The 21,646-nt window shown below is 55.0% G+C and overlaps 10 protein-coding genes across 10 annotated transcripts; 8 read left to right on the forward strand and 2 right to left on the reverse strand.

The window, feature by feature from the left end:
* Positions 1 to 448: 448 nt before the first annotated feature.
* Positions 449 to 1,219, forward strand: B0T26DRAFT_646043 (uncharacterized protein; the record flags this gene model as incomplete). The annotated part of the gene is made up of 1 exon (XM_060437777.1): positions 449 to 1,219. One exon carries the CDS (start codon positions 449 to 451, stop codon positions 1,217 to 1,219), a length of 771 nt encoding a protein of 256 aa, XP_060296218.1.
* Positions 1,220 to 7,323: 6,104 nt separating this feature from the next.
* On the forward strand, positions 7,324 to 10,121 carry B0T26DRAFT_296713 (uncharacterized protein). The gene is made up of 2 exons (XM_060434221.1): positions 7,324 to 7,403; positions 7,564 to 10,121. Exon 2 carries the CDS (start codon positions 7,785 to 7,787, stop codon positions 10,038 to 10,040), a length of 2,256 nt encoding a protein of 751 aa, XP_060296219.1. The 5' UTR covers positions 7,324 to 7,403; positions 7,564 to 7,784; the 3' UTR covers positions 10,041 to 10,121.
* Positions 10,122 to 11,770: 1,649 nt separating this feature from the next.
* On the forward strand, positions 11,771 to 12,385 carry B0T26DRAFT_675737 (30 kDa heat shock protein; the record flags this gene model as incomplete). Its single annotated transcript, XM_060439872.1, has 1 exon — positions 11,771 to 12,385. The coding sequence occupies one exon, from the start codon at positions 11,771 to 11,773 to the stop codon at positions 12,383 to 12,385; it is 615 nt and encodes a 204-aa protein (XP_060296220.1).
* Positions 12,386 to 12,484: 99 nt separating this feature from the next.
* B0T26DRAFT_296722 (uncharacterized protein) lies at positions 12,485 to 12,976 on the forward strand. The gene has a single exon (XM_060434222.1). It carries the CDS (start codon positions 12,584 to 12,586, stop codon positions 12,875 to 12,877), a length of 294 nt encoding a protein of 97 aa, XP_060296221.1. The 5' UTR covers positions 12,485 to 12,583; the 3' UTR covers positions 12,878 to 12,976.
* On the forward strand, positions 12,977 to 13,898 carry B0T26DRAFT_296723 (uncharacterized protein). The gene has a single exon (XM_060434223.1). The coding sequence runs from the start codon at positions 13,076 to 13,078 to the stop codon at positions 13,733 to 13,735; it is 660 nt and encodes a 219-aa protein (XP_060296222.1). The 5' UTR covers positions 12,977 to 13,075; the 3' UTR covers positions 13,736 to 13,898.
* A 772-nt stretch (positions 13,899 to 14,670) lies between these two features.
* B0T26DRAFT_675739 (uncharacterized protein) lies at positions 14,671 to 15,153 on the reverse strand (the record flags this gene model as incomplete). The annotated part of the gene is made up of 1 exon (XM_060439873.1): positions 14,671 to 15,153. The coding sequence occupies one exon, from the start codon at positions 15,151 to 15,153 to the stop codon at positions 14,671 to 14,673; it is 483 nt and encodes a 160-aa protein (XP_060296223.1).
* Positions 15,154 to 15,423: 270 nt separating this feature from the next.
* B0T26DRAFT_296726 (uncharacterized protein) lies at positions 15,424 to 16,409 on the reverse strand. Its single transcript, XM_060434224.1, has one exon. The coding sequence runs from the start codon at positions 16,324 to 16,326 to the stop codon at positions 15,694 to 15,696; it is 633 nt and encodes a 210-aa protein (XP_060296224.1). The 5' UTR covers positions 16,327 to 16,409; the 3' UTR covers positions 15,424 to 15,693.
* A 108-nt stretch (positions 16,410 to 16,517) lies between these two features.
* B0T26DRAFT_709899 (uncharacterized protein) lies at positions 16,518 to 16,914 on the forward strand. The gene has a single exon (XM_060441954.1). It carries the CDS (start codon positions 16,639 to 16,641, stop codon positions 16,792 to 16,794), a length of 156 nt encoding a protein of 51 aa, XP_060296225.1. The 5' UTR covers positions 16,518 to 16,638; the 3' UTR covers positions 16,795 to 16,914.
* Positions 16,915 to 17,685: 771 nt separating this feature from the next.
* On the forward strand, positions 17,686 to 18,720 carry B0T26DRAFT_675741 (uncharacterized protein; the record flags this gene model as incomplete). The annotated part of the gene is made up of 1 exon (XM_060439874.1): positions 17,686 to 18,720. One exon carries the CDS (start codon positions 17,686 to 17,688, stop codon positions 18,718 to 18,720), a length of 1,035 nt encoding a protein of 344 aa, XP_060296226.1.
* A 1,142-nt stretch (positions 18,721 to 19,862) lies between these two features.
* B0T26DRAFT_675742 (uncharacterized protein) lies at positions 19,863 to 21,597 on the forward strand (the record flags this gene model as incomplete). Its single annotated transcript, XM_060439875.1, has 6 exons — positions 19,863 to 19,910; positions 20,302 to 20,630; positions 20,776 to 20,873; positions 20,969 to 21,310; positions 21,341 to 21,393; positions 21,589 to 21,597. 6 exons carry the CDS (start codon positions 19,863 to 19,865, stop codon positions 21,595 to 21,597), a joined length of 879 nt encoding a protein of 292 aa, XP_060296227.1.
* Positions 21,598 to 21,646: the final 49 nt, after the last annotated feature.

Here is a 21,646-nt window from a genome sequence, read left to right on the forward strand (position 1 = left end):
TCGGAGACTCGGTAATTAATACCGGTAACCAACTCACCGCGTTCGGCTAGCCACAACTGTCGCATCTTCAAGTGCCCAACAGTGGAATGTAATTGGAGGAACCCTAAATTCAGACTCGACTCTCTACACCAGAACGAGATGGGGGACCGATGGATGGCCCACGAGCAGTTTTACCCGACTTTAGACGGAGGGTGAATACCGAGCATATTTGACGCTCACGCCCCGCACAATCAATGCCAATATCCGCGGCACTATCGGGGATTTGCCCGGGGTTGCTCGACGGCTCCTGGCGGGACATTTGCCTGATGGTAATCGCCGTGGAATCAAGTCCTTATGAAGAGCCAGTATAAGAGAGGCAGGGAGGAGCTGGCGAGCGGCCTTGATGGGCAAAACCGGACACAGGCTTTCAGGACCTTTGACCAGCAACGCCGAATAGAACTGATTCGCCATGCTCGTATCACTTCTCGCGACATGTCTGGCGCTGAGCCGGGCGGCCCTCGCCGCTCCCACATCGGCCGCGGCTACGTGTGACCGCGACTTTCTCAAAGCGCAGACGGACGCGTACATCGCGGCGCAGACGGCGGGCAAGGCCGACGGGCTCAAGGCGAGCTCGAGCGTGACGTACACGCAGAACTTTAAGGCGGCCACGCTGGCGACGGGGATCTTGGCGACGGCGCTCAAGATCGACCACAACCGTAGCACGTACGACACGACGCAGTGCGCCACCTTCACCGAGCTCATCATCACCAGCTCGGGGAGCTCGCACGTCATCGGCACGCAGATGCGCTTCACCGACGGGGCGCTGTCCAAGATCGAGACCCTCGTAACGTCGACGGGCGACTGGCTTTTCAACCCCGCGGGGACGCTCAAGTACGCGTCGGCGGAGGCGTGGACCGAGATCCCGGCGGCCAAGCAGGACACGCGCGCCGTGCTGCAGGCCGGCGCCGACGCGTACCTCGACCTGTTCAACGACAAGAGCGTCAAGGTGCCGTGGGGCAGCCCGTGTGCGCGGCTGGAGGGTGGCAGCTACGTACAGCCGAGCTGCAACGTGGGCGTGCCGAGCGGCATCAAGAACACCAACCGCCGCTATGTCATCGACGAGAGCCTCGGGTCGTGCGACGTCTTCTTTTCCTTCGGCGGCAACGACCCCGACAGCCACGAGTTCCGCCTCGAGAACGGCAAGATACGCTATGTCCACACCATGACCGTCATGAAGTGACCACGCCACCTCGCTTGATTTTTTGTTTCGTTTGTTTTCCGTTTCGTTTGTTTTCCGTTTTCTCTCCTTCTCTTCTCTCTTGTATTTAGCGTGGGCGGGTACTCCGTTCTCGGCGTGTGCGCCATGGAAACAGCGCTGTGTCTTGTCGGACATGGGTCAGTCCCACTGTACAGAGTGCGCCAATGATAGGGAGTGGTAGAAAGAACCTAAGAATAGCGTGGACGGGAAGGCCGTTCTTTGTCTATTCTCGGCCCATGTCGAGGTGCAAGCTCTGCCGGGTCTTCATCTTTCTTTCCTTGGATGCTTCGCGTTGACCGTCCTTGTACCCCGGCGCTGGCAAGTACAGTGGGTCGGAAACGCTGCTGCCTCAGGTGGCCACTGTGGCCTGCGCAGTGGATATAGCGCTCCACTTTCTGGATACCCAAGTGGCCCCAATTCGAGCATGACAAAACATCCAATACATGCCGTGGAAAACTTGCAGTCTCCTTTCAAAGTTAATTGCAGTTAAGGAATTCCATGGTCCCAACGCGACGTGCAAAGTGTTCATCCGCTTCCTAGCCGCTGGAAAGGAAGACCCTGCAATGCCAAGGAATAAGTAACAAAGAAGCCCCGCCTATGCGATATTTAGATTAAAGTTGGTCACGAAAAAAAAGTGTCACGCGCATTCACAGGGCAGTGGAAAATGGGGCATTTGATGCAGGAAGGTAAGGCTTGAATTGTCTGAAAAGGTCTGACTTTTTGTTTCCTTTGAGAGGGCAAAAAGTCTATCTTTTATAGTTATGAATAGTGGCAAAATCTGGTGGCGAAGAATCAAGTGGCAGCTTCTACTATTTCCGCGGTATACCTTTAGGCTACGGTTTTCGACAATTATCTCCTTTTTCTACTATTTCTATACCTATTCTAGTACCTTTATAGTCTTTGTCGATTATCTACGTTTCCGCGGTGTCACCTCTATTTCGTACCTTTAGGCTGCGTTTGGTTGTGTGTGTAAGGATCGGTAAAAAGCCCACTTTTTTAGGTTTAAGAAGACCGCTACCGGACCCCCTTTGTAAGAGAGGGCAGGTACGCCTGATCAAGGTGGTCACAATGAAGACAACAGAAGGTGAGCAAAGACCGGTATCGAGCAAAGACTGGTATTGGCGTAAGACTTCAACCTGGCCCTCGCAAAGGAGAGGTCGAGAGCCATTGTTTATATACATGCTCAGGGGCTCGGTCCAGAATGTGCATGTGACACATGGCGCCCGGTATGGGCTTAGTGCCTCATGACAGCCAGCAGTGATCTGGCCAGACGGTCAACGCGTGTTCCTTATGTAAGAGAAGGTAGGTACGCCTGATCAAGGTGGTCACAATGCAGGCAAGAAGGTAGGGGAGCAATGACTTGTATTGGTGTAAGACTTCAACCTGGCCCTCGCAAAGGAAGATGGGCGAGGGCCATTGTTTATATACCTGCTCAGGGGTTCGGCCCGGGCATCAGTCTGCGGTCGTGGCGCCACGGCGTAGCGTATGCCAGCTGGCAGTGTTCTAGCCAGTTGGTGACAAGTGGTGGGCGCGCACCCTGTGCGCGCAGTTGGTGTTTGGGGTGTCCTTTTCCTTACACTTATAAGAGACTACTAATATAACTAACGTTTTCTTTTCTTCTAGGTCCCTCGATACCGTTCCCTAAGCTAACTACGACCCCCAAGCCCGCGCCACCTACCCTAAGAGCCCTCATCGAAATACCGGCCGGTCTAGATGATATTCGCACGCGTTTTTTCCTAGGCCAGGAAACCCTCATATTTACTACTGAGGAGCACGAAAATACTGGCCTTTTATGAATAATATATACTCGCCGGCTCGGAAGGAATACGTATGCCAGACTGGCGATAAAAGAGGACCCTCGCGCTTCGCTGCCGATTGTATTATTCCTCAATAAATGTTTATACTAAGAAAAGGCAGGTAGGTGAGGGTATTGTAGCTGGCTCTCGGCGTAGTAAAAAATATCGCGATCTAATCGCCTGCCCAAAGACAATGCAGCGCTCGGTCTATAGCGACGGCCGCGTTGTTTATAAGCCCGTCGACCCTACCGTCACGCACAATCATGACATTGAGGCTATCGACAAGACCTGGCGATGTGCCGAGTTCAAGAAAGTCGCGATGGAGCAGGTTTCGAGCGGCTACCAGCCCGCCGCCGTCTTCAACAACATACGCGGCGGGTCCGGCCGGCATGAGGGCATTGAGCATGCCGTCAACAAGATCGGCGGTACCTTTTTTACCCGCCAGGAAGTCATTAACGCCGCCCGGGCATAGGTCCTTTTGCTCACTAATCCTTATTGTCGTGACAAAAAGCCAATACCCGCGGAAGCACGACAAGTCCAACACGAAAGGTTCTCGGATCCGGCTGACTACAACTGACGCACCACATGCCGGCCGCTCCGCTCCACACACCCGAACTTTGAACGGCCCGGGGGCGTCAAGGTTCGGCACAACCATGGATTTGCTACCTGATGACACGTACACTGAGAAGACTTACGCCGTGCCGTGGTGTCAAACTCAATCGGCTGGCACGAGTACAAATAGAACAAGAATGCTGCAATTGACGAAAGGGTCTTCCTTGCACACACCTTCCAGTCCTTACCCAAATCCACCAAATCAGCCAAATCCATCAAATCAGCCACAAGCATATACTTGACGCGGCCCAACTACAACCGGTACGTTCCGATCCATCGCGCCTATAACGAGATGGAACAAGGGCAGACCTTCCACAGACTTCAATCTCCACGCACGCACAATAGTCCTATATCGACTCGGAAGGGGTGAATTACCAGACATGCCGCTTTCTACGTGTATGGACGTGGTGACCCAATAAGGAAATCGCCCCACAGCGAAATCTCTGCCCCTGTCATCAAATTTCTCACCCCTACAACTTCAAAACACCACACCCTCATCGAAACACCACAACTTCATCAAACCAAGCCCAAATTGCTTCAAAATATAAAATAGGCCATTTCGGACCGTTGCGAGCAGCTCATTGAAGCTGCAATATTTGCTGTTGAGCAGGGCGCTTCGCAGAAGGACGACGCCAAGTTACATGGCATCCCTGCCTTCACCCTCTGCAAACGCATCCATGGGGCAGAAAATCGAGCAAAAAGTAAACAGACGGGAAGAAATCTCTCCGATGCGTAGGAAAGCTTCCTAGCCGACTGGTGCCTCAATGAGGAAGCTGCAGGGCGTGAGCCTAGCCGTCGTCAGGTCCGGAGATTCGCTCAAGCCATACTCGATGAGACTGGCACGAAAAAGATCGTGGGCGAGCGATATGTGGATCGCTTCCTACGCCGCAACCCGGGGGTAAAAATGAATAATTCGGCTTTGTTGGAATCCTCTCGCGTCAGAGGCTCTACTCGTGAGGCTTACGAAGACTTCTAAGTTGACCATGCCTATTTTGGCCCAGCCCACTTTTGGCCCGTGCTGAGCCGCCCACTGACATGAATGACACCCTACATTGAAGCATGTAGAATATCGCCAAATCAACCAATTACTATACAACTTTTGACTTCCTCTTCTTCTTCCGAGCTTTCTGATTCGTCAGAGCTGTCAATATCGCGCCCCACTGCTCTCTGCGCGCGCCGAATGTCTTTTATTGAGGCAAGCTTGGAATTTGGGCTCAATTCCACCTTCTTCCTCTTGGTTCCCTTTTTGTTCTCAAGCTCAGCTTTCAGAGCCTCATTTTCGTGTCTGAGCTTAGCCATCTCAAAGTCCCTGAGGGTGAATGCCTTCCTGACCTTCCTGAATAGCTGGTGACGTGCCCTACGGGCCGGGGAGCTGATGTTTACTTTGACCAAAGCAACCGTAAGGTCCGTAACCTTATTAGGAGTCTTCCAAGTGCCGTAATCGTCAAGCAACTGTTGTTGTTGATGAGCCGTATCCCTCTCTTCCTTGAGAGCAGCTAAAGCCGTACTTTTACCGGCTTTGTTGCTATTTTCTAGCACTCGAGGGCTCGTGAGTGGCTTGAGCTTATTTACCGGCTACAAGCCGGTAGCATACCACCCTGCCTTGCAGTTTTCTTCCTTGAATGCTTCTTCCCGGGCAGCCCGGTAACAGGTCAACATAGTGCGCCGGCCGGAGACCGTTGAATCGGAGCACCGTGGTAGAGAGTTAAACCTCTTCCGGTATGCCCGCTTCAGGACCGAGAAAACCGTCAAATCAAGCGGCTGAAGGACGTGTGATGAGTGTGCCGGTAAGTAAAGAAGCTGAATGTTATTTTGGAAGCAGGTCCACATATAATCATCAGTTGTATGACTACCGTGGCCGTCAACAATGAGGAGCCGGCGTTCGTTGTTGGCCGTACGGGTGTTGGGAAGGAAGACTTCCTGAAGCCATTTTAACGCACTCTCATCGTCAATCCAGCCTTTTTCCTGCGTGTGGAACTTCCAACCTTTGAAGGGACCCATTTTATTTGGGTAGTGTTGTTGTTGTAAGGTTTTCCCCTTCATGATCACCAAAGGAGGTATTGACCTGCCCGTTGCAGAGATGCATTCCACGAACGTGGACCAATTCCGTGATCCTGACTGCTTTTTCTTCAGCTTCTTGTTGTTGGCCCTTTCCTCAGATCCAAGAACCATGCCGTTGTCACCCTGGCCTTCAAGAAGGCTAGTCTCGTCTTTATTCTAACGGTTCTCCGGCTTGATCAGCTTGATAGCCGGGAGGGCCAGGTAGTTGAACCAAGCCGTGATTACCGGGACCGTGGCGCCGTTGAGCCGGGCCGCATCCATGCTTTGTGCCCGCTGGGTCTGAATTGACGGGTTCCGGGCCATGAAGCCGCGCAACCACTTCGGTCCTACGTATTCCGGCTTGCCTCCGTCCACGGCCAGCCGGCGGGCAAATTCCCTGACCGTTGCATGCGTTGGAGGTAGGCCGAGAGCGCCCTGAAGGATGATCCATTCGGCGAGCCGGGCTTCCGTTGTATGCGGAAGAACCTGCATGTGTTCGAATGCAATATGGCGGGATTTGTGGCCGGCCATACGGTTGCGAAGGGTAGTCCTTGGAACGCCACATTCTTCGGCCGCGCGCCGCAACGGAATGCCTTCTCGGACTTTTTGCATAGCCTGCAGCATTTTCAATTCGTTATATTGAGGCATCGCTGGAAAGATTATTGAAAGGGCTCTCGAATGTAGTAGAATTGAAGGAATTTGGTGTTGTTTTGAGGAAGTTGCGGTGTGTTGAAGAAAAAGGATCGATCACATGTGGTGTAAGTGCATGGTGGCTTGCGCATGGGCCAAAAGTGGGCTGGGCCAAAATAGGCAGGGCCAAAATAGGCATGGCCAACTTACAAGCGCCTGGCCTTCCAGGTCAAGGATAAAAGGTCAAACCGGCCAAAATCGCCAACATCGCCAACATGGACGAGCACGGCATGCAGAAGCTTGAGACCCGGGCCGGAAAGGTCATCGGAAGCTCCCTAACGAGCCGAACCTATCTACAAAGCTCTGATGCAACTACCTGGGTCACAGTTATCGAATGCGCCACTACAGGGGCCATTCGTTTAAAGCCCGTAATCATATTTACCAGGGCCAGTCTTCAAGGGCAACACTTTCCCGATGACTTCAGCCTGGAAGCCGAATTCCCGGATTGGAAGTATGACTACTCAACAACAGGCTGGAGCAACGCCAAAATCGCTTTAAAGTGGCTCGAGGAGGTCTACCTGATCCAAACAATGCCCCAAACGCCGGGCGAATGGCGTATATTGATCCTTGAACATTCGAGCCATATGGACGAAGATGGAAATGAGAAATTCGCACGTATTCAGGACGTTGACAACGCCCAAAAAGCTAGTCAAATGCCCCCCAAGCGAAAAAGACCGGCCCGGGCACCAAATCAGCCACATGCAGTCGAAGAAGCTCGGGAAATCATCGCCCGTGGGCTTGAGCAATACAGAGAGGCTGAAGAAGAGGATTGAGTACTTTTTGGCTAATTATTTTGTGTGTAGAAACGGATAATTTGCGCCCGTAGGGTGGGTGTGGGGCAAGGTGTGGGGCATGGTGTGGGTCAATTTCGTTGATGGGCGATTTCGTTGTTGGGTCGGCTCTTCTATACCGAAACAGCACTTGGAACTAACTTTATCGATTCCCGTCTGTAGCCCTAATGTGAAGTGAAGATTGGGTTGCTGATTGTGAGAATCTTACCCCCTGCCTTAGGTTCCTAGGTACCTCGGGTATGTACCTTCCAGATTAGCCTGGAGTGAAACACGGCCAAGCCGGTGGGCACCGAGGCGCCAAGTAAGCTTGACGTCACAACGCCATGGCTCCTTACCCCGCGCCCCAGAGAAATTGCTGGAAAGCTCTTGGCCGCAACAACTGCCAACGAGAGACTAGATTGGCGTTGCAATCCAAGCTTCCATCCGATCGGCTCGGCCGCGCAGAAGCTGCCCCCGCCCGCACCAACCTGACTATCAATCATCCTTCGCCCTGTCACACGCCGCCACTAAGCGATACCAGCCTGCGGTTTCTAGACTTGCAGTCCAGTGTGTCGGGCGGAGGCGCGAGCGCAACCAAGCGGGCAGGCACTTTCGCCAACAGGAAACCAATCTCGAAAAATGGCTACTCTTCAGCGCCTCGGCAGTCCCGTCAACGGCAACGGCTCCGGCGCCGCGACAGGCGACCATAACACACCGCCCACCTCTCTACCCCCAACTCCACCGCCGACCTTGGCCCTTGCCCCTTCTTCGTCGACCGATCCCCGCTCGCACCCACCCGACCTCGCCCTCCTCTTCGACCTGATTCCTCTGCCTCAGTTGATTCTCTCGCCGTCGTGCGCTATCACGAGGGCGTCGGCCCGTTTCCTAGCCGACTGGGCCGTCACTGTCGATCAGTGTGTTGGCCGCGACTTGCTATCATTCCTCCAGGCACATCTACAGCCGCTCGGCGACCCCACCGGTCACATCGCGGCCTCCATCGACGACGCCATCTCCTCGCGTGCCGTGCGCACCACGAAGGCCATCTATAGACACACCTCATCGTGGATCGCTCGCATCATCCCCGTCTTCAAGGAGGACGAGCTGCTGGCCATAGTCACTGAGTGGCGCGAGTCCCCAGTCGCCCTAGCCGACCAGGAGCTCTTCAGGCCTGGTCTCTCCAACGACGAGGCCTTCCGGATTCTCGTTCAGGCTGTTAAAGACTATGCCATTTTCCTCCTGGATACCAATGGCAGGATCGCTACCTGGAACACCGGTGCAGAGTTACTCAAGGGCTACAAACGAGATGAGATCATTGGCCAGCACTTCTCTGTCTTCTACGGCAAGGAGGACCTCGACATCGGGAAGCCCGGCATGGAACTGGAGATTTGCCTGCGCGAGGGCCGTGTCGAAGACGAAGGGTGGCGCTACAAAAAGGACGGCACCCGCTTTTGGGCCAATGTCATCATCACGGCAGTCTATAAGGACGGCGTGCACGTCGGTTTTGGCAAGGTTACGCGCGACTTGTCCGAACGCAAGTCGGCCGAGTCCCGCCTCATCAGAGCCTACGAGGAGAGCGAGAAGCTCAAGTCGGATTTCCTGGCCAACATGAGCCACGAGATCCGCACTCCTATGCACGGAATCCTCTCGGCGTGCTCTCTCCTCATCGATACCCCCCTTTCCGAGCGGCAGCGAGACATCGTCAACATTATGGAAGAGTCAGGCCAGGTTCTGTTCCAGGTCATCAATGACATCCTTGATTATTCCAAGCTGGCCTCTGGCAGCTTCTCTATCAAATCGGACATCGTTGGAGTTAGCAGCACCGTGGCGTCCGTCGTCCGTAGTGTGCAGCCCACCTTGCCCCCGGCTGTTCACTTTGAGCTTTTTCTCTCCCCGGAACTGCCCAAGTCTGTCCAGGGCGACCCGTTGCGCTACCGGCAAATACTTCAGAACATCATCAGCAACGCCGCAAAATTCACGGAGAAGGGTAGCATCCGGGTCCGGGCTACTGTTCAAGAAGAGGATGAGGTCAGCTACCTGATACTCACCGAAGTTACTGATACTGGCATCGGGATTCTAGAACACGCTACGGCTTTGTTGTTTACGCCATTTACTCAATATGATATTACAACGACTAAGCAGTATAAGGGTACCGGACTCGGCCTTTCGATAGCTCGGTCTCTAGCCGAGCTTATGGAGGGTAGAATCGGATACCGCCCCAATCCCGACCGCCACGGAAGCATCTTTTGGTTCACGGCGCGATTCAAAAAGATCAAGAACCTGGAGCAGATCCAGGACTGGCGGCAGCGGGGCTTCAACCCGGACGGCTCCCCGCTCGAGGTTCCAAGTGCCGGCGCTCTTGTTCGGGCTTCAGAGCTAGCGGCTTCCGCATCTACGAAGACACTGCTCCTTGTTGAGGACAACGTCATCAACCAAAAGGTCATGCTTGGCCTACTCCGTTCGCTCGGGTTCAAAAACACGGCTTTGGCCTCTAACGGAGCCGAGGCCGTGAACATGGTTTGTGGCAAGCCCGCCGCCTACGACTTGGTTCTGATGGATATCAATATGCCCATCCTGGATGGCCACGAGGCGGCTGCGAGGATCAGAGAACACGGGATTCGAGTTCCCATCGTGGCCATGACAGCATACGCGCTCAAGGGTGATAGGGAACGCTGCCTTGAGCATGGCATGGATGATTATATCCCGAAGCCGGTCGACAAGCAGAACCTCATCAAAACCCTGGCTCGCTGGCTTCTGGAAACCAGAGACTATAGACTGCCGCCCATCGATGTCTCCGCCGACAATTCCGTTGTCCCGGCGTCCGACAAAGTGCAGCCTAATGTTGAGGTCACGGACAAGCAGATCGGAAAAGACGGCGACACGCCTGTGATCCGGTGAAAGCGGCGACGAGTCGATCGATATCCCTCGAAAGAAGGTAGCGTGGGGCAGACGGTAGCCAAACCCCGTCTTTGCAAATTCATTCTCGGGTTTCGCATACATTTGCGCCTTATTTTCATCTCTCTGGCGTTTTGATCTGCGAAGGCTGGCGCGGCAGCGGCATGTTCCCAGTCCTTGTTGGTTTTGCGTTTTTGTCTTTTTATTGTGTCTTGTTTTTATTGTGTTTTGTTTTTATTGATACCTATCTGTCCATATTGGGAAACACGAAGAGCATTCCTAATACGGTATATATAGCGGGGCTTTTTGTTTTGTTCTGCGGCGGGATATTTCTTCTCCTTACCTCTTTCTCCTTGCTCTTATTTAGGGAATGGTTAGATATTATCGGCTATGGAGCCGAACTTGCCCTATTTCTGGCGGGGAATTTTTGCAACTTGAAGCGGCAACGGCAGACATGTAAGGTAGGCGGACCAGAGATACCCACGCATATATTACCATGTAGCATACAGCATAAAGTCTGTGAAGGGCTAGACCCCCAGTTCGCAGCATCGCGCTAGCCGCGATTTGCTCTCAATAGAAATAACTAATTGTATTATTCTAGTCTTGTACATGCGGGAGGGCACAGGCCGGAAAAAGCAGCGCTTGCTTGCAGCGCTTGTTGTTCGATTTGCGAGATGCCTGGGGAGCCCCTGATCTCGTGGCGGATCGGCAATCCTCCCCTTTCGAATCCAGCGTGTCGAAAAAGTCACATCTAGCGCGGTTTAGCACACAATCATCTTGCCTCTCGTGGACTATTAGAAACGGAGATGAGATTAGTGATTGTGCGGTATGGATGTTGATTCTATCGGTTAGGTACATGGCCTTGGTATGTACGATCTGGGAAGAACGAGGGAAAGGCGGATATTGTCGGCTGCGGGGGGGGAGGGGACGCGGTCGAACCTCTTGGAGAAAAGGTGGAATTATCACTCAGGGAATTACGCACGGCCTGAAAATTCAAAACTCGCATGCATGCGGGCTCGCTCTGGCGGGCTCTTGGCTGCCACTTCATGACTTCATAGTGACGGGTCCGGTAATCACTTGGAGGGCGAGAGGAGATGCCTGAGCAGATCCAAGGTACCCCGATATCTCCCCGTACAGGTAAGCTACAGTACCCACCGTACCTGCACCTTGCTGCTTGGTCCTCCAACACCTTCGAAACTATAACTTGTTTGGATTATGAGCACGAACAGATCGGCTGGCGGCGAGGGGGCTGCCACCTGTACGGTTTGGCTTTTCCAAATAGGATTCGTGCAGTACTGTCGCCTGCACGTCTGAGGACATGCGCGTCTGACATTTTTCAGAGTGCCGATGACGGAAGAGCTTGCATGATCCAATGGTTCCAGTCTCACAGACGCGTTGGTGACCCCTAAGGGGCAGGCTAGCTGCGGTCTTGACTATTTCGATGACCCAATTCTCAAAAAGGATCCGGAGATGTCTTCCCCCTGCCATTTCCCTTCCTTCTCTTCTCTTCTCCCCTTCCTAGGCTAGTCTGAAGAACTGTGGTTATTTAAGATGCAGCGTCTCAGGTCTTCTTTTTGCCCGGCCACCGTCTCTTCTCTGTACACAACAGAGCCATGCGAGTTTGCCTCACCCGTCTTCCTAGCCGACAACTAGCACCACGGCTCCTACGGAGCGGAATCAACGGCGTCTTATTAGCCAGCAGCAGCTCTCGCAGAGTTAGACCAACCCCAAACATGTCTCTCTGGTACCCGCACTCTTATACGCACTCGGCGGCCCCGGGCTTCTCATCCCTGTTCCGCATGCTCGACGAGTTCGACAAGTACGCGCAGCAGCAGGTCGGGGCGTCAATCGGCGGCAAGAGCGGTTCTACTGGCAACGGCGGCGCTCTACAGGCCTTCTCACCCAAGTTCGACGTCACCGAGCACGACAAGGAATATCAACTGCAGGGAGAGCTGCCCGGCGTGCCGCCCGAGAATGTCGTCGTCGAGTTCACCGACAGCCAAACACTTGTGGTCCGTGGCCACGCCGAGCACAAGCACACCGAGGGCGACCCGTCGCTTGGCCAGATCGAGGACGGCGCCGAGAACAAGAAGATTGAGGGCGGTGGAAAGAAGTCGCAAGTCAAGGGGAACGGCAAGGTCAAAGAGAGCGGCGACACTGGAGGGGAGAAGCCGACTCCCAAGTACTGGCTCAGCGAGCGGTCCTATGGCGATTTTTCGCGCGTCTTCTCGTTCCCTGTCGCCGTCGACCAAGACAAGGTCCAGGCCAAGTTCGAGCACGGCATCCTAGATGTCAAGGTCCCCAAGGCCGAGTCCAACAAGGGAACGCGCAGGATCCCCCTGCAGTAAAGGAGCGAAGTGATGGTTGGGGGGGATTGTTAGGCAGGGGAGGGAGTGTTGGGCAGGAGTGGCTATCATAATGGTGTTGGTCAAGGTCTGCACGACGAGTGGGTCTGGGGTTTCCACCGATCGTAATTGCATGTCATTGATGAAATCTAGCTAGCCTGGTAAAGGTGGTGTGACCTTGGCCGAGAAATAAAATCGGGTATGTTACACATCTGGTCAGGGTCCACCACGTCACCAGCACGCTGCTTACTGCATGCATATGGTTGGTTCCTTCTGCGTTACGGCCCAATGAGCTGGGGTGTTACTCCACAAGCTGGTGCGGGTGTCATGCACGACCCAAGCAACGGCGCCCAGCCGTGGAGTCTGCGATACCCTCGACATGCAGCAGCCTGCATCCCGGGGACGCCACGCGTTGCCCGGTTTCTTGGGAGGGGCGGGATCCCACCAAAGCTGGGCAACAAGCCATTGACATGCTGGCGTCTGCTGCGGATCTGACAGGCCGTTCGAAGGTTGGGCTAAGCTATCGTTGAAAGCTCGCAGCTCTCTCGGTATTTCTTCCTTCCCACCTTCCGTCAAACCGAAAGAGCAGAAAATACCGTCTAGGGCACCCTATTTCCGGCTCTGATCATCCCATCAGCCGGACCTATCTTCTCGCACCTGTCACCGACCGCCCGGCACCTGATTAGCTGCACCATGGCGGACAACCATTACTACGAGGGCGAGCAATTCGCACCCGTGCCATCATTTCCTCCATCATTTCCTCGAGCTCGTTACATGCACACCACCAACACGAACAACCACACCAAACAGCGCACAAATGTAGCCACGACGGACCGCTCGGACCGCTCGGACCGCTCGGACCTGCTAGCCCGTAATACAGCAATCAACGCCGGTCGAGCGCATCAAAATGCACACATGCAAGTCGACAAAGACACACGCCCTGACCAGCACGACCCCGTCATCTACTATCGCACCATGGTGGTAGCGATCGAGAGGACAGCACCAAGCCCATATTTACTGACGGCGACCGTACCGCACTCGGCAGACAAGACATCCAGCCGGCAGCAGCACGCGGGCCGTGGTCCAGTCACCACGATCACGGGCAGCGGACGCGGGCCCCCGGCTTTGAATATCGGAGGAAGCAGCTTGCAGCATCGAAGCCCGCTTCCTAGCGTGCGCAGCTATCCTCGCTACGGTGAACGTGTCGACTTTGCCGTGGTCGGTTCTTTCAATGACGATGACGGTTATGATGGCAGCGTGGAGAGGAGGACGCTCGAGGGCGTGAGATATGTCACGGGCACTCGCGCTGGGGCTGTTCCCTCGCAAAGTCGTCGGCGACCGTGGAGGGGATAATCCCGCCGGGTTGAGGAGCGCATCATCATTGGACTAGTCTCCCTGCCCTGGCACCCGGTCCCGCGCAGAATCACATTGAAAATCGCCGACCGGGAGATGGAGTCCTGGTTCTTAGGGACCCGGGTCCTGTCCTGAAGACCCCGAGAGACCTTGGTTGTAGGGCCTAGAGAGGCACAGGGCTGATAGGGAAGGAGTGCAGCGTTGCAATGAGCCTTCCGCTGGGATATCACCAAGACGCTGCACCACATGCATCCACCCATCGCGCTCTGAGAGTCCATGCCCATAAGCCTGGCGCACCGTCGCGGCCTTCCTTCTCTCGTGTGGTATGTTCGGTACCGGCGGCGGAAAGTATGGAAAAAGACGTCTAAGAAAATGGGACAGGGCGGGATGCGGAATACGAGCTGTTGGAGGAGTTACGGTTGCGAGTTTGTGTGAGTTGGCGAGTCGGCTGGGGCATGTCCACCGTCATCCTTCTCGCACTCAATGGAAAGGGAACACGGCTTTCTCAATCTCCAACTGCCGAAGGCCCCCAAGGGGCTGCATTAGGGAGCTGACAAATAATGAGACACTGAGGCGCAGATAACTCAAAACCTTGCCACGAGTACCTTGCCACGAGCACCTTGCCACGAGCACCTTGCCGCGAGCACCTTGCCACGAGTGCATAGGTGATGAGTGGCATGGGATTCGCAGCGCAACAGCAGGGGCAGACGGTGACTGCCTGACATCAAAGGTCGCGCAAAGCTCACCAGCGTGACACAGATCTGTTCAAGGGGCCTTGCGTTACATCGACAAGAGTTCGAGACTCGCAAAAGGAGGCGCAAGTCAGATATCAGCTTCCAGTAAACACACGAGTCTATTACAAGCTACCGAGACATGTGTATCTACAGGCGACCATAGAAACTCGAACATGACAAGCGCGGCAGCCCAAACAAGATTCACGGGCCCTTGGGAGCAGCGATCTCGCGCACGGCGCTGACAAACTGCAGTGTCGTGGCGGCGTCGGTAAACTCGACCGTCTTGTTGATTTTGGTGCCGTCGTCGGTGAAGTGGACGATGAGGACGTTCTCGAGCGTGAAGCTGGTGTCGTTGACGAGCGTGACGGTGCCGCGGAAGTGGGCGACGGCCTTGCGGCCGGGGGCGTCGACCACCGTCTCGAGCACCTCCATGTCCCCGTTCGCCAGCGCGGGGAACTGCTGCGTAAAGTGCGCCTCCCGCTCCGCGTTGGTCATGGAGAAGGTCGGCGGCGCGCCCATGGTCTTGAGCAGCGTCGCCGGCGCGAGCGTGAAGGTGGCGTCGGGCGTCAGCATCCGCGACACGTTCGCGGTGCTCTTGTCCTTGAAGACGCGGAGCATGTCGTCGAGGTGCGTCTTGAGGGTGGCCTTGATGGCGCTCTCCACTTCAGAATTGGACGGTGCCATGGCTGCGAAGCTGTGTGTCTTGCTTGGTGCGTCTGAGACGGCCCAGGGGAAGAGTGTGGGAGTCTGTAGCTAGGGCAAGAGGTGACGTAGAGAGATGGTGAGCAAGAAGAGATGGCGAGCAAGAAGAGATGGTGAGCAGGAAGAGATGGTGAGCAAGAAGAGATGTGTGGATGGTGGTGATCTCTACCATCAAGCCCACCATCTTCCCTTGGACATACCCTCCTTCTTATACTCGAGACTTGGCGGGCCTCGACGTCTGCCCAAAATCCGATCCCCGCGGTCTTCGTGGTTGAATTCCGCTAGAGAATGAATGCCCCGACCAAGTCCGATGTTGGCTAACCAGAATCCGAGACCGACAGGCATTGGGCGTCCAACGATCCTCTCAAATTCACCGCCCATCAGAATTAAGGTCCGATGTAGGATTTGCCTATGCTGAACGGCGAGTTTGGCAAAAAATCCCATGTCCGCCAGAATGTAATTAATTATAGCTATTACTAGAGTACCCCGGCACCCCTAGAATGTAATTAATTATAGCTATTGCTAGAGTACCCCGGCACAGGAGTATGCCCAGCGAAGACGGCAGGAGCCGTTCCCCGGCTCGGACCCCGCGGCTGAGGCTTGCACAAAAATACAGGGGTATGCGCGGCCGATGTTAGCGTGTCGGGACGGATAGGGGCCGATCTTCAGGGGCGGCGGGGTCTGGAAACGCTCGAATCGAGTCCACCAGACCTCGAAATGGCGACAGAGAAAAACAAAATCGCGTGTATAAAGAGAGAGAAGAGAAGCTATGCGGGACAGCAAGCAACAGGCAGATCGAGGCGCCAGAAATTCGATGCAAAGCAACCTCTGACCTTGTTTTCCTCCACAATTGCAAAATGTCCAGGCCCCCGTTCCAACCGCGCATCGCCATCGTCGGTGGCGGGCCTGCAGGGCTAGCACTGGGCCTGCAGCTCCACCGCCGCGGCATTCCCGCGGCCGTCTACGAGCGGCGCAACAAACCCACAGCCGAATCGCTGGCCCTGCCGAATCGCTGGCCCTGCCGTCAGGGATGCTGGACCTGCACGCCGAGTCCGGGCAGGCCGTGCTGCGCAAGTGCGGGCTCTGGGACGCCTTCCAAGCCGCTTTGGGCGACTGCTCCGAGGCGATGCGCGTGCTGGACTCGCGCGGCGCCATCCTCTACACGGACGACGGCAGCTCGCCTCGCGCCCCGAGATGCCGCGCAACGCCCTCACGCAGCTGCTGCTGCAGGAAATGCCTCGGAACACGGTCAAATGGGTCCACCGCGTCGCCGCCGCCGCGAAATCCCGCAACGCGGCCCGCAACGCGGCCCGCAACGCGGCGACCGGCGCCGTCGAGACCACGCTGACCCTGGCGCTGGACTCGGCCGGCGCGCTCAGTGGCAAGGCCGTGTCGGGAGGGAAGCACGCTGGTGCTGCTGAGTGGCAGGCTGCGCTCGGCCCACGCTTGCGCGAGTTTGAGGAGGCAATGCTGCGGCGCGCTGCTGAGAAGGCAGAGCTCACGGCGCGGAACAAGGACCTGATGCTGAGCGAGGACGGCGCCCAGGCTCTCGCCGACCTGTTCAATAGCTTTGGCGGAACGGCTCCTCCTGGCGCTCCGCTGGAGGGAGAGGGCAGTAACTAAGACGCTGTTGGTGATAGGTCTGCAGACATCATGTAGCCACTTTAGGTAGGCTATTGTTTGAATGTGTCAAGCAGAAGGGCCTCGAAGGTTCTAGATAGAGACTTCGCCACCCACTTCGCCACCACAATAGTAGTATAAGAAGGGGCTTTCTGGCACTGCCAGAAAGCTAGAGAGAAGAAGACACATCTACAATCCATCACTTCAACCACCAGCTTTTCGGCGTACAGTTACGCCCTGTTGATTCCAGTACCGGTACCCTGGTGAATCCAACAGCTATATTCCTGATTCAACTATTGATTCAACTATTAGGTATTCGCCTTTTTCTTCCATGTTGGTGCTTGTCATTTGAACCTCATCTCCCGATATCGTTTCCTGTAGAGTCTAGACCATTGCAGTGAGGCGGAGATAACCAACACGTTGATAACCGTATTTCTCATGGCGTTAATCCCACTCTGTTTCTACGCCTCGATGCCCAATGAGTGATTGGAGTTTTTCATCTATAACCAAGCCCCCGACTCTGCAACTACGGTTTTTCTCAGAACAATGCCTTTGTTAGTCGTAGCGGTAAAAAGTGGACAGCAGTAAAAGTGGACAGCAGTAAAAGTGGACAGCAATCGTCATGGAACTGTAATTGATCCCTAGTTGTGCCCCAGTTGTGTCCATCAACCAGCTTCCATCAACCAGCTTGACCCGTATTATTAGATTTCTGTGACGCGCATCGCCATCATCAACTCGGTCCACATCCTGTTCAATCCTTTGGTGGCCCTCGCCCGCACTCTCGACACTCTCAACTCGCCACGGTACCAACATCGGCTCAATAAACTTACGAAAAGAGAAACTGGCTACTGGCACACACAGGACCTTCATCTTCTGCTTCGGGACGACACAGCCATGGCTACACCTCCCGACCGGCCTCCCTCGTACGAGCAGGCGACGGGCTCAGGCTCGAGCGCCGCCTCCACCTCGGGCTTCCCGTCGCGGACATGCAACGGGATCCCCCTCCGCGCGCGCCGCAGCATGGAAGACGAGCTGAGGGCGTTGCCGGCGGGATGGGTGCGCGAGTTCGACCCCAAGTCGCAGCACCAGTTCTTTGTCGATGTCAACACTAGCCCGCCGCGCTCCATCTGGCACCACCCCTACGACGACGAGCAGTACGTCAGCTCGCTGCCGCCGGCCGAGCGCGACCGCATCCGCCGCCAAGGCATCACGGGGCTAGGCCGCCGCGGCCCCAGCAAAGACGACATTGCCATCGAGTCGACCGACGACGAGGCCGCCGCCGCCCACGCCGCGGCTCTGGCTGACGAGGCCGGCGGCAGCGACCCCGGCGTGCAGCTGTCGGGCAGGCGAGGGGGCCACCGCCGCTTCGGCCGCAAGCTCAAGGACCGGCTGACGGGCACGACGCACGAGGAGCGCGCCGCCGAGCGCGAGCGCCGCACCCAGATGGAGCGCGACCTCTACCGCCAACACCAGATCCTGCGCCGCGGCATGTGCGACGCCATGGCCTCGGGCGAGCCGCAGCTGCTCGGCGAGGACGACGACCGCAACCGCGTCTACCTCGAGCCCCCCGGCCACACCTTCCCCGGCGTCTCCCACGTCAAGCCCCTGAGCCCCTACATGCTCGAGGTATTCTACGAGGGCGAGGATGGTCACAGTAGTGATGGTGACGTCCGCCGGAAGAGCAGCGACAAGGGCCATGGCAGTGCCGGCAGCAGCGAGCCCCGCTATGTCCGCCCAGATGGCGGCATGTATGGCTACGGCTATGGTGGCTACGGTTGCGGCAAGTATGGTGGCGGCCGCTGGGATGCTCCACGGGCATCATACGGCAGACCCAAGGGCGACGGCTATGGCGGCGGGCTAGGTTTCCCCCTGGTGGCGCCCATGCTGGGCGGCATGGTGCTGGGCGGGCTGACGGGGCTTATGATTTGAGAATATTTCCTAGGGTGGTTATGCTTGGCTTAGTTGTCTGTCTTGGTTCGGATCTATGTTCTCGGCTTTTATCTATGGTTGGAGGGAAAGTATGACTGAGATACTGGTAGTAAATGAAGAGTAAGATACGGGCCCTAAATGAAGGGTAAGATACGGGTCCTAATAGCGTAAGATACGGACCCTTCCTATTAGGTTCTATGGTAGGAACTTTAAGTCCAAGGACGGCGGAGGTGGGATATGGAAAGGCACAAGCTGACAACACTAATTTCGCTTCCCCTCACCAGGGCTTGTTGATAACCTCCCGTCCGTATTGGCAAGGGAACTAGCCACTGCACATCTTGAGCACATCTTGAGTTGAGCCACTTGCAATGCATCAAGTCCCGGTGAGAAATGGTGATTGGTGATTAATAGCTAAAAGTAACGGCGATCATCTGCAGGTTCTGCGAAATAGCTTCATTATCCTCATATGATTAAAAGCATAATCTTCCAAACAGTCTTCCAAACAGCCACCCCATCTTACGCTTCAAGCTGACCTATTAATCGACCTAGGAAAGTACGTGAGATCGACCTAATTCTTGAGTTTTCCGTCAATAACTCCAGCTTCCAAATCTTCGAGTGATTTTAGTTATTTTAGTCAATGCAAACGCTTGCTAAATTCTTTATCAATGGATCCATGGAAGGCCAGTGTATGGAATTGTTGATATCTCCTTAATCGTGGTCTCCTTCTATTTCTATTATCCCACAAAGAGAGCTTGTTTTGATCGATTTCACTCTTTATTGTGAGCACACTGTCTGCGACCGAGGGCCATATTCTTGAAACATTGCCGCTTTATTTAAAACTCGCAAGCTGCAAGATCATGTCATTCTTGCAACATCAGGGAAGTTTGGATCTTCGGATGGAATCCAGGTTTCAACCAAGCCGATCAGCTCAAATACTGAGATAAATCTCGTGTTAGGATGATGGTCTCAGCTCACCATAATTATCCAGACAAGTCCTTGGTATTCATTGTATTTCCGTTCCAAAATCCCACCCGCACACGTATTAAACCCGAATTCTATCACCAGGCAAATTTCTTTTGTGCTGACTGCTTAGCTGACCTTCCATTTGAAACAAGGAAAAGTCGCGATGTGAAAGGAAAGTGATGAGTCTTAGTGATAAGTCTTCCTCAACCGTATCTTCCTCCTCAACCGTCAGTAGTTTCTTGCTTAGCTGTGCGTACCTTTTTACTCACCCGTGCGTACGATCTTCTTGGCTCCCACCTTCACTGACTTCGAATACGCACAACCTCTCCCCCGCACAACCTCTCCCCCGCACAACCTCTCCCCCACACAACCTCGCTAATACACTATCATCCATTATGGAGCAGCCAAGGCGGGCATGCCATTATCGTGCATCCTCTCAAATAGCCTGACCTCTTTCGTTCGGACCAACTCTGGCCTTCACGATACCTGCACCAGCGCCCGGGCGGCTTCGCCATGATCCAGTTCAACTAATTCTCAGCAGTCGACGCCCCGTACGAGCGGATCGCCCTGAAAAATATAAAAGGGTTTTCATTTAAGCTGCGTAGTGTTTCATCTGAGCCACGCAATATTTCTAGCCCATACGCGCGTGATAAGATTTCGGCCGAGATTACCATCAGCCCACTCCGGTACGTCCTTGCCAAGCGACAGCTGCCGCTGGACGTACCCGTGACACCGCTTCCCCAACTGCTCAACTTCCAGTACCATGGCCCCGGCGATGCCACGCTCCTGTACAAGTTCTACAACGGCGGTACACTTTACGACGTGATCATGTTGCAAAAGCGAGCTCGACGCAAGGTTCCCGAGGGTTTCATCTGGCACGTTATCGCACAGCTTTGCCGTGCGCTGTGCTACTCGCACACGGGTCACTTTCCGCTTCCTGGAAGAGCGTAAGAGGCAGCACCACAAAACCCAAACTGGGTGCCTATTTGTCACTGGGACGGCCACGAATCCAATGCCTGGCTGCACTCACCATTGGCTGATGAGATGGCGCAGGATGCGAACTTGAGAGGATGCTCAGTCGACTTCCCGCAGGTCATTGGTGATTCTGGGAGACTTTGGCGGAGCATTCGAGGCAGATCACGAGGCGAGTGACATGCTATGCAAACCTGTGTCGACGGAAATGCTAGAGCGTGCGATGTAGAGAGACAAGGCTCGTTTTGGCCGCAATATCAAGCACCTCATCTTTGCATTAGACTCCGACGTGCAACTTTATGGTCCGACCCAGGGTCCCAGTCCAAGTATCGAAGGGTCGACAAGGAGCCGCGGAGCAGCTTTCACGCGCTCTCTGGGTACAGCGACGAGCTGATCGACGTGGTCGCCAAGTTCGAGCCCCTCATCGAAATTCTCGAGTCGCATAACAAGTTCGGGATTGGGATGGGGCATACTGACCAATCGGATTGGCCGAAGTTCCCTAGCAACGAGTTCCTGTACGGCGCTACCATCGCCTGCGCAGACTGCCACGTCGCCAGATACCGCAATCATAGAGCCCAGGGCATGGAATCCCCGGGCGGCACCGCGACGAGTGAAAGTTCAGACGAGGAGGAGGCATCAGACGACCTGGATCGGGGTGAGTCCGTTGAACGGGTGATGACCCCAGATATTCGAGACTTCGATGCCTGCCCCCCAGGGTTTGCCGAGATCCGCAAGGTCGTGCGTGCATTTAATGCACCAGCGCTCAGTCACTTCTTAATTCGGGATCAACAGCAATTTGCGACTTGACCAGCGCTCGCGGCTATCAGCGTCGCTTGCAGGGAAGTGCACTCGAGGAAGCGTGCGCTGGCGGCTTTAGCAAACCGTGCTGTTGCATCATGTAAAACTAAATAAAATCCTCTAATACTAGTGTAGGAAACGTAGCAGAATGAAGGAATGTTTATCTGGCTCCGGGCAACAAAAAAGCAAAAAT

The sequence above is a fragment of the Lasiosphaeria miniovina genome, assembly GCF_030549165.1.
Source record: "Lasiosphaeria miniovina strain SMH2392-1A chromosome Unknown B0T26scaffold_4, whole genome shotgun sequence".
Taxonomy (NCBI): Eukaryota; Fungi; Ascomycota; class Sordariomycetes; order Sordariales; family Lasiosphaeriaceae; genus Lasiosphaeria; species Lasiosphaeria miniovina.

What these genes read in the sequence shown, in the direction of transcription:
- B0T26DRAFT_296723 (XM_060434223.1), top strand. Translation starts at nt 13,076, where the DNA reads ATGGCGGACAACCATTACTACGAGGGCGAGCAATTCGCACCCGTGCCA.
- B0T26DRAFT_296713 (XM_060434221.1), top strand. Translation starts at nt 7,785, where the DNA reads ATGGCTACTCTTCAGCGCCTCGGCAGTCCCGTCAACGGCAACGGCTCC.
- B0T26DRAFT_709899 (XM_060441954.1), top strand. Translation starts at nt 16,639, where the DNA reads ATGCTGCGGCGCGCTGCTGAGAAGGCAGAGCTCACGGCGCGGAACAAG.
- B0T26DRAFT_296726 (XM_060434224.1), bottom strand. Translation starts at nt 16,326, where the DNA reads ATGGCGCCGCGCGAGTCCAGCACGCGCATCGCCTCGGAGCAGTCGCCC.
- B0T26DRAFT_296722 (XM_060434222.1), top strand. Translation starts at nt 12,584, where the DNA reads ATGTTACACATCTGGTCAGGGTCCACCACGTCACCAGCACGCTGCTTA.